Source organism: Myripristis murdjan, chromosome 1 (assembly GCF_902150065.1).
Source record: "Myripristis murdjan chromosome 1, fMyrMur1.1, whole genome shotgun sequence".
Lineage (NCBI taxonomy): Eukaryota > Metazoa > Chordata > Actinopteri > Holocentriformes > Holocentridae > Myripristis > Myripristis murdjan.
Genome location: NC_043980.1, coordinates 3,078,048 through 3,088,517, shown reverse-complemented (window position 1 = coordinate 3,088,517; position 10,470 = coordinate 3,078,048). Strand labels below are relative to the sequence as shown.

General features: G+C 50.2%; 1 protein-coding gene across 2 annotated transcripts in view; it reads left to right on the top strand.

Moving 5' to 3' along the window:
• Positions 1–610: 610 nt before the first annotated feature.
• The window catches only part of LOC115372715 (protein jagged-1a-like), a 40,749-nt gene continuing 30,889 nt past the window's right edge, over positions 611–10,470 (top strand). For both annotated transcript variants that reach the window (XM_030071980.1, XM_030071193.1), the window contains exons 1-2: positions 611–932; positions 1,902–2,204. In XM_030071980.1, coding sequence (XP_029927840.1) covers positions 861–932; positions 1,902–2,204 — 375 coding nt within the window. In that variant the 5' untranslated portion in view covers positions 611–860. The remainder of the gene's footprint in view (positions 933–1,901; positions 2,205–10,470) is intronic.

The window sequence follows — 10,470 nt, the reverse complement described above, 5'->3', positions numbered from 1 at the left end:
CAGGCAGATTTGATAGACAGTTCATTTGACTGACTGCTCTTGTCAAATTATGTTTTTTCCCTGTATTTTACATATTTTATTGTTCTTAGCATAGCTACTCTTGCTTTATTAATTATTAATTATTCATTTGATTGATTTTGTCACCCAGTGTTTGTCTGTTTGTTTTTTCTATTTTAATTTATTCTCTTGTTTCATGATTTTATTGTGAAGCGCTCTGAGTTGCAGTACCTGGTTCACAGCTACTGTATCAATAAAGTTTCTTCTTCTTCTTCTTCTACTTATTATTAATGTCATTATTGTTATTAATTCCTGAAGCCCGAGCAGGAGACGCTCGGCGCTCAGCTGCGGGTCTGTTTTGCGGGCATCATTAGCGGCGAGGCGCTAAGCACTTCTCATGTCAGCTCTGCGGGTTTTGTGCGGTCGAGTCCCGGTGTGAAGGCACGCCGCCGGCCCGCCGGCAGCTCTGTAAACACAAACCGCACCTCATGCATATGCGCGAGGCGGGGGGAGGGGGCGTGGCGTCCCGGGCCCGGTGACCCCGCCCCCCCTCATGCATATTAAGCAGCCTCTCCTGGTGAACTTGCCGTCCAGCTCGGGCAGTCATTCCTCCGCAGACGTCGCCTGGGTTTTGTTGCGCTGACAGATTGTAAAGAAAGCGGGACAATAGCAGACAAAAGGGGCTTCTGCTGGAAGGGGGCAGGACGCTTTGAGGACCTGGAAATCCCTGGAAAGCTCCTTTTGTCAGAGGTGCAGCTCTCCGCCCGTGCATGTCCCATCCGGAGGGGTATAAATCCGGAGCGGAGGGTCCGACCGACTTCTAGTCAGCCCGCAGAGCCGCCAGGCAGCAGCCAGCCGCCGGCATGAGCCTCAGACGGAGCCCCGTCCTCGCTGCGCTCTCCCTGCAGCTCGTCCTGCACTGCGTCCGCATCCAGGTAGGAGCATGGCTGGGTTTCCTAATCTTTTTAATTTTATTTATTTATTTATTTTACATGTATCAGCATGCGTCAGTTTGACTTGTGCTCAAACACAAACATAAATAAATCCCTCTCCCAGGCTCTGCCTCACATTATCCCGCTCCCCGGTGTGCGTGGAGCTGATTTGCGGTGCACAAAGTTTCAGGAGCGGCTCCGCACTGGATTTCCTCGAGAAAGTTTAAGTGTCATTTGCGCTGACGGGGAAATGAAGATTAGTTGCTGTTGGGGCTCAGAGGCTCTGCGCCGGGCGGCTCGACCTGCAGCCTCCGGGGTGCAGGGGGCTTTCTGCAGATGAAACTGGTTGTTGTTTCACCTCAGTTTGTTGGAGCTCTCTCGGTCGTAGCTGCAGCCGGCAGCCTGGCTCAGTCTCACCTCAGCAGCTTTGACTGTGTGCAGTTTTCAATTTCAGTTTCAATTTTTCAGTTTTCCAGCAGCACCAGACTTAGTGGGTTCAGTGTTTATCTGGAGTGACTGTAGCTTCACTCCACTCTCTCTCTCTCTCTCTCTCTCTCTCTCTCTCTCTCTCTCTCTCTCTCTCTCTCTCTCTCTCTCTCTCTTGGCTCCAGTGCAACAAGCCTCTTCTGGCTTTTCACCCAGTTTTGAGAAGCTGAGGTGTGCTGCCGTGATAACTGAGTGAAACTGAACCGGTGAAGGTGATTTTCAGGAGAAACTGTTTGTTTTAGCTGCAAGTTTCTAAAGATGAAAAACCTAAAGAGTCATTAGACAGAGTTGGACTTTTTAAAAGTTTACAGTTTGATCACCAGATGTCACTGCATCATTTCTATGGGAAAAACAAAGAGGGTTAATATTGAATATATTTAAAATGAGTGTCAAAGAGCTGATTACCTGGAGAAATGAAAGTTGAAATGACTCGACCTGCGTTCCCTGCAGCGGCTGTGCACTAACACGCCTCCCTGTCGCCTGCAGGTTTCCTCGGCTTCGGGACACTTTGAGCTTCAGATTTTGTCGATGCAGAACGTCAACGGGGAGCTGCAGGCCGGCGCCTGCTGCGACGGCGCCCGGGACGCCGCGGACCAGCGCTGCACGGCGGACGAGTGCGACACCTACTTCCGGGTTTGTCTGAAGGAGTACCAGCTGAAGGTTTCCTCGGCCGGGCCCTGCAGCTTCGGCACCGCCACCACGCCCGTGCTCGGCGGGAATACCTTTTCTTTGCACAACGCGCGGAGCGACAAAGCCAGGATCATGTTACCGTTCAGCTTCGCTTGGCAGGTGAGTCCAGTATTCCCCCCAAAAAGTCCCCGTTTGTCAGTCATGATTCCAGGTTTTCTGTGGAATTTGAGACCCGGGACCGAGAGAGAAGCCGGTTTGCTGAAAACAAATTTAGAGGTGAAAGACTGTCGGCCTCGTGCAGCTGGATGAATAAAGTTTTCATCACTTGTCAAACCTAAAAAAAAAAAAATCGCAGCTCTGGTTGTGGACTAAAGCTTCAGAATCTCAGAAACAGCATCAGGAGCTTGTAGGCCTGAACCGGGTGGAGGGTGGAGGGTGGAGGGGGTTGACTTCTTGAGATTTTGGAGGTTCTCATTGGCCGGTAAAGCCGCAGACAGGCTGACAGGCAGGGGGTGAGGTCAGTGATGTCACCAAGACAACGCGTCACACGGAGGCTCACGGTCTTCCCTGAACCGCGACCGATCATCTGTGACCGCCGGAAAATTCCCCTTCATGCATTCATGTGCCATCAGATAGATTAGAAAAACAATTTGCCTTCCTCGCCGACGCCGTTCGAAGTTGGACGATCGAGATGGGAGGTCCGAGGAGGTTTTGCCACCTGAGATAACCTGTAACCCTCTGAAGTCATTCATGCACACGTGTTACCCTCTGAAACCCGTGTGTCTCCAGATCGCAGGACAGAGTCTCCTCCATGTCTCTGCCGAGGCTCCATCCCTCAGACACTGAGATGCTGCTGTTTAGCGGCTGCAGAATCGCATCAGATAGAAGAGGTCTGCTCGGCTCGTGCATCGTCATCATTTCAGACACTTTTCCCAGGAATCCGGCGGGACGTGTTTGAGGATCTCTGGAAACCTCGGGTTCTCCAGCGGAATTTAAAACACATTTCTGTGGCTGTGAGTGAAGCCGAATGCGTCTGTGATGACGCAGAGCCGAAGAGGTGAAAGTCGATGTCGGGTTGTACTTAGTCAGACTCTGTGATCTGGACACAATCCAGTCTCACTGAATACCTCGATATCAAGACTGAGACTATAATCTGGTGGTGCTTCCGTCAGATTATCAGTGAGCAGGTGGAAAGCAGGACCAGGAGAACACGACCACCTCCAGTCTCATGTTAGTTCAATGTTGATTTCTTGATATAAATATAAAATACATTGATGTGAATTAGCAGGGGTTTGGTTTGATTTTCTGTCGCTGAACGCCTCCAACATGTGACTCAGACTCTGGTTCCACGTGGTCTGGCTGCTGTGACCTCTGACCTTTGACCTCCTTCATGTGGTTTGTAATGCTGGTAATCTAGGAATGGCGGTTCGTCCTGCTCGTTTCAGTCTGTGTGGGTGAGAGAGGCGGCCGAGAGCAGAGATCCTGCAGCGGGAAACTCGTCTTTTGTGCGTCTGTGCGTCGTCACGTTGTGCTGTTTTCCATTCGCACAGACATTTAGCGCCTAACCACGCTCAGTGCAACATGTTCGGGCTGCTCTCCGCTCTTAATTAAAACAAGATCCGCACATTAGCGGAGCTGCAGCGGCCTGTGGAGAGACTCTCAGCGACGCCAGGCTCTGCATTAAAGAATCCACAGTGTGCGGTGTACCTGGCCTCGGCGTACCTGGCCTCGGCGACAGGGCCAGGTACGCCGCTGGGCCTTGAATTCCAGGCTCCAGGTTGTTGGAAATCCCAGAATTCATTCCGTTGTAGCCGAGGTGCTGATGTGTGATGTCTGTCCGCTGTAAATCCATGCGGCTGTCTTCGCCGGCGGGGAGCGGGCACGCCGCCGCCGCCGCCGCCGCCGTCCTGCGAACGCCCCACAAGTCCCATCCGGGCCGCTCTCGTGTTTGAGCCTCAGTTTGATGGATTGCTCCGCTCGCTCGGCTGTGGCCCTTGGGAGGAGAGAAACGCTTTCAAAACCCGACCGGAGAAACCAGGAGAATGCAGCGGCGGTCAGGCTGGAAACAAAACTGGGGTTCTGAGTTCCGGAAAAAAAACAGTTTTTGGAGATTTGCAGCGGACAGGAAGCAGGAATCCCTCGTCTCCGTGACCCAGGTCCCCCTTTTCCCCTGATTTACTTATTTACTTATTTTTACGAGCTGTTTCCCGGTGCTGCACTAAAGGCCCTGTGTGGGAACAGGCAGTAAAACACCTGGTCATCAGCCTCACGCAGCTTCACGCGGCCGCCCCTCGGCCGCCCCTCGGCCCGCGAGCCGGCATTTCATCCGGATGTGCCGTCGCTTTATTTTCTGTGGCGTCTCCAACCGCACAGGCTTTTCTTGACCTTAGGAGAAAAGCTTTTGTCCTCCGTGCAGCGAAGGGGTTTTCCTGCATGCCGTTGTGAGTGAGCCCTTGAATTCAGATTTTTTTGAAGCTTATTTTTGGCACTTTCGAGTCTTAATGAAACGGCATTTTGAGGCATTTCCAGCTGAAACAGGATGTCGGGGTCAGAGGGAACGAGTTGGGGAAAAGCTGTTTTGGTTGTGCAGCATGTCACGGCTAAAAACACGCTGCTTTACAGACACCAGACACGTCCTGGGATCTGTGTATCGTGACATGGGAAATTGGGAGTCAAGCTGAAAAAGTCAGTTCTCATTTGAACGTGACTTTAATGCGAAGCTTCCACCGGCAGACACGGCACGATCAAAGCCTCCCACTCGGGCTGAATGCAAATCTTCCAGCTGCGCCATCAGGCCGTTTGTCAGGACGCCTCTGACAGGTTTCCCCTCGCCGCCGCCGCGTTTGGACGCCTGTCAGGAAGCAAGCGGAGCCCGGAGGGAGGCTGACGGGGGAACGTCAGACTGAAACGAGATTCGTCTTATTGGCAGAAATCTTTGTGAAGTGTGAGTGAAGAGCTGGCAGATCCCAGCCGGGACGCCCCGCCTGGATGCTTTCTGTGTGACGGCTGCTCAGAAACACAGGCCTCCAACCGGGGGAGGAGAATAAAGAGCATGAGGAAAGGAAAGGAAAGGAAAGGAGAGGAAAGGAAATGAGCTCTGCCTCCTAACAAATCATCAGTCTCATTCTCAGTGTCCAAATCTTGATTTTTTTTCCTCAAACAGGGTCAAAAATCTGCCACTGGGATGAGATCATTCCACACGCTTCCAGTTTCAGGAATGCTTCTGGGAACGAGTGTGAAAAAATCTGTGGAAACGAGGCCGATCAGCCGCCGGGAGCAAGAAAATGTCACCTGATTCGAGAAAATTCTGCAAACAAGTTGATTAGTGTTGGAGACAGGTGGGATCATCTCCTCCCACTGGTGGATTTTTTTTTTTTTTTTAAACAGAGGATGAGACTGAAAGAGGGGGTTTGTGGTGATTTTTGGAAAGGAGCTGTTTGAAAAAAAAAAAAAAACGGAAACAAAATCAATGATAAATGCTCTGATCAGGATCGTTTAACCCGCCCAGCCCTGAAGTCTGAACGTGAGGCTGAATGATGCTTTTTTTTTTTTTGTTTGTTTGGTTTGGTGTTGGTGAGGCTGCTGACTCAGGTCGGAAGAAGGTATCAGAGGAGGAGGAAGAGGAAGAGGAGGAGGAAGAGGAAGAGGGGGCGGCTGGTGGCTTTGCGTTGTGGTCGCACTTCTCGCCCCTGACCTTCCAGCGCAGTGCGGGGGGGTGGGGGGTGGGATGGGGGTGTGTGGGGGGGATAAAGGGCCGTTGTTTGGGTTTGCTCTTTGTGAACCTGCTGGCTGCGCTTCACTGGCTGCAGGACATTCCAGCTCCCACGGCAACCGGCGTGTTCAGAGTGGCCGGCCGGGCCGTCCCGTCGCGGCCGAGCGGGACTCGCTCGCTCGCTCGCCGTGGGCAACATGGCCGAGTCTTTTCTTTTTTCTTTTTTTTTTCTTTGTGTTTTCCTTCCCGGCATGACGAGCCCAAACACGGCGTCAGGCCTGTTTACCGGCCCGGGACGGGACAGCTCGCCCTCCTCCTCCTCCTCCTCACAGTTTCACTGCCGCTCCTTTCACTCCTGCCTCTGTTTTTTTTCTCTTTCATTTTGCTTCTTCAGGTCTTCTCGTCTTTCTTTGTCTCTTTCCGTCTTTGTTTCAGCCTCTCTCTCTCGGACTGCTTTCATTCTGCTCTTTTTTTGTCCTCTCTCTCTCTCTCTCTCTCTCTCTCTCTCTCTCTCTCTCGCTCGGCCCCTGGGTGCCCCAGACACAGAGCCAGTGACGGCTTATATGAACACGGAGTGGAGGAACAATAGGCAGGGCCCCGGCCGGGCTGCAGCCGGGGCTTATGGGACAATGCTGTGGCGGGGCGGGGCGGGGGCGCGGGTGCAGGTTTGGGATAATGTATCGACGGGGCAAAGCAACAGGAAACGGCGGCCGGGGTGAGGTTAGCGCCGCGACTCGCCGGCATCACCGCCCTGATCCTGCAGCTTTGTGGAGAGACTCCAACACACACACACACACACACACACACACACACACACACACATACTGGCGTGTCACCTCACTAAAGCCTTACCTTCAGCAAACTGCGAGCACATGCTAAGACTGTCTTTCCTCTGTTCATATCTTTATTAAATTAATATTTTTTTGGCTGAGGACATTTGAAGACAAAACTTTGGATTCTGATCGCTTCCCGTCAGAGTTTGGTTTTATTTTTTGCACTTTTTTCACCCCTGTTTATCTGAAAGTGTCTCTTGACTCACTGCAGTAAACCCTACGGGGTCGAGCTGCTCGGGCCGATGCCGCCCAGAGGCCAGGCGGCCGGCGGGCAGGCGGGGCGTCCCGCACGGTGACGTGGTGGGTGGGCGGGGGTCCCACGCCTCCGCTGAGCTCAGCCCGAGCCAAAACAACTTGTCCACTAAAATGTAAGTGAGTCGGATCCTGGTTTAAATTAAAAAAAAAGGGGGAAAAAATCCCCGGGGGAAGAAGAAGAAGCCGCAGAGCTGCAGAGGGAAGGAGAAATGTGCAGGCAGCTCATGTGCATCAGTGGCTGCTGTGGTTTGTGTTGGAACTCACTGTGTTGGTGTGTCCAGACCACCCCCAAAACACACACACACACACACACACACACACACACACACACACACAGGCCAGTCATCCGTAGAGAACAGGCTTACTGGATGGATGAGTGGCTGCCAAATGGTCAGTGTCTGAAATTAACTTTTTGGCGAAGCGGCTAAAGTCTGGCAAACTAAAAATAAATGATCTGCGGATGAGCCAAAATAACTAATAGACATTTTTCCTTTTTTTTTTTTTTTTTTTTTTTCATGCCCATAAGTCACCTCACGTTTTTCAGGGCGGCCTGCAGAATGAGCCGTGAAGCAGAGGGATGATATTCAAGAGTTTTGTCACACCTGAGTTGAGTCTCGATGTGGGAAAAATGTAAAGTCTAGTAAACTATCTGGTGACAGCTGCTAAAAATAAACGACGTAGTTTTAAATATCCGACATTTGAATAAAGTGTAAATGGAGCTCATTTTGTAACAAGTGCAAAAAGAGAAGAAATAGACGTGCTGTTGGGTTTTATCCCTGAAATTATTTTTTTTTAGCACAGGCAGGGACAGATATAATATATCATAATATATTAGACTGAGACTGAGTCATCCTTAGTAATTTGGTTTAACTGGTAGTGGATATAAATTGTCCTGAATTTGTTGGAGGCTTCTGCAGCTTCCTGAACTTTGAGAACCGACAGATAAAGGAAGTGATTTGTTTGAGTGATTGTGCAGCGTCACTCAGCATCAACACAAAGGACCAGAGATGATCTGAACCCCAGAGAAGTCTTCGTCCATCGCCTCGGTTTCATAGAAGTGATTTCTAGAGAGAGTTAAAGGCTCTTCTCATTTTTCAGATTCATAGCCCCTCCTCTCCTCGTTCCTCCAGCCGGCACCACACAGGACGTCCCACTTCCTTAAAATAAATGCTTTATTCAGGAGTTCAGGTCAAACCAAGAGCCTCAGTCTGTTTATCCACCAAACTCTTCTTCTTCTGCTTCTGCTTCTTCTTCTTCTTCTTCTTCTTCTTCTTCTTCTGCTTCTGCTTCTTCTTCCCTTTCTTCTTCTGCTTCTTCTTCTTCCTCTCCTTCTTCTTCTTCTTCTTCTTCTTCTTCTCCTTCTTCTTCTTCTTCTTCTTCTTCTTCTTCTTCTTCTTCTTCTGCTTCTTCTTCCTCTTCTTCTTCTGATTCTTCTTCCTCTCCTTCTTCTTCTTCTTCTGCTTCTGCTTCTTCTTCTTCTTCTTCTTCTTCTTCTTCCTCCTCTCCTTCTTCTGCCTCTTCTTCTTCTTCTTCTTCCTCCTCCTCTTCTTCTACTTCTTCTTCTTCTTCTGCTTCTTCCTCCTCTTCTTCCTCTTCTTCTTTTCTTCTTCTTCATGTGCTCTTTGGCCTTCGAGGGCTCCTCTCCTGACCTTTCCCGTCTCTCCGGTCTCTGTTTCGAGTCAGATTTGAGTGCTGGGACTTAGGGTTAGGGTTAGTGACAGAGGAGGCGGTGAAGGATGATAAAAAGAACTGAGAGAAAACAAAGGACGTGAGGAGCTCGTCAGCGTTTTGTTCTTTCTGATCGCTGCCCTGCTGAGTTATTGGCGGAGAGGCAGCAGAAATGGCTGCTGGGACCTTCTTTCTTTTCGTCTGGCTGAGCCCGAGGCTCCCACATGTGCTCCTCTGGCTTCCCCTCCCGACCAAACATGGACGTCTGTGAGGACCAGAGTCCCGCGCCGGGCGGCGAGCTTGTAAACACCCCAAAGCGACCCGGCGTCGGCCGCCGTCCCTCCCGCCATAAATCAGTTTGGCTGCTGCTTTCGTCACGGCGGCGGCGGCTGCAAACCGCTCTCGTTAACTCGGAGTTTTGATTTATGGTTCATGTTTTGTTGAAAGTGTTGACTCAAACCAGCACATGACCATCGCTCCTCGCTGGACCGACGGTTAATGGGTTCTCATGGAAACAGCAACAAGCTGCCTCAAAGGGAAGAATCATTTTCATACCTCGGTTATGTTATGGCAAAAAATGCATTCGCTGATGCGTGTGCGTGTTCATGAAATAATATTTATATAATTTATTCCAAAAGCTCATGGTGAAATAGGAGGGAAGGCTGTCGCTCGACAAAATTTGCTCTCCATACAGATATCACCCAGTCAGTTTGTTTGGTTTGGATCAGTTTAAAGTGATGTTGAAAAATTATTGGTATTGTGAGGACGATGGATCGCACTAAAGTCTGGTGCAATTCATTGTTTTGAATAAACTAATAAATGAAATGATATTTGAAATAGTTTTAATGGTCAAGCTGCTTCCAAAGATACTCCTCTTAACATTAGGTTAGGCACCTATTTATTTATTTTACTTATTTATTTTAAGAGTGTTGAATGGTTAAAACATTATGTTGGTAGTATATGCAGCTATTCCCATGTTCAGTTATGTGGCAGAAGTTGTTGCAGCAGTTTTGGGGTTTATACCTTTTTTTGTCCCATTTGGTTTGGTGCCAAATTTAACCTTTTTTTTCCAGTTGAAACTGGATAAAAATGCTAAAGAATTCCTCCAAAATCGATTAGATTAGGACACCAAGACCTTGACCTGTGCCTTTAAAACTGAGAAGTCTGTAGTTTGTGAAAAGCCGTCAGAACAGAGTGGGGGTTAACAGAAAAGCAGAATCACACGGTGCATGTTGTAAACGATGTTGTAAATATGTAGTAAACGATATCTGAAGTGCTGTTTGGAAAAGCACATGACACTGAGGCCCTGGGAGCATCGAGACGCCCCCCATCAGTAATCACATCTGTTGTTGAACCCGCTGCTTCTCCCGCTGGTTTGCGACACATTTCCAGTTCCAGGCGTCAGAGTTTCGGCAGAATCGAGGCATGAAAGTCATTCGCCTCCTCCTCCGCAGCTGAATCTGTGCCAGCCGCTCATCTGGTCAAGGTGCGGCTCGTGGAAATGTGACTTTTGGTGCCTCTCACACCTGTTAGAGAGTGAAAGGTGAACTGGTGAACTGTGATCTGCAGTGGCTGCTCCTCCTCCTCCTCCCTCCTCCTCCTCCTCCCTCCCTGCTGCAGACTTGCCTCGACATGTCGCCTGGTTTTCTTGCTTCTGAACTATTTTCCCACCGCAGCCCTGCAGCCAGAGAAAGCAGCTCCACCTCCACCTAACAGGCAGGCAGTGATGGGAAATCATCAGCAGCCACCGGCCAAACGCTGCCAGACGCTCGTCTGCGGTGAACAAGTTAATTGGTCTATTAGACACTTTGCCGCGTCGTTTGGGAGTCCTGATCTCCTCTTAAGCCCCAGTCGGCTGGTAAAACCTCCGGAGCGGCTGCTGAAACTCGACAGGCGGCCTCTGTGGCGGCATCTCAGCCGGAGAAATGACAGGATGTTGTAAGAGCTGCCGTGAGCG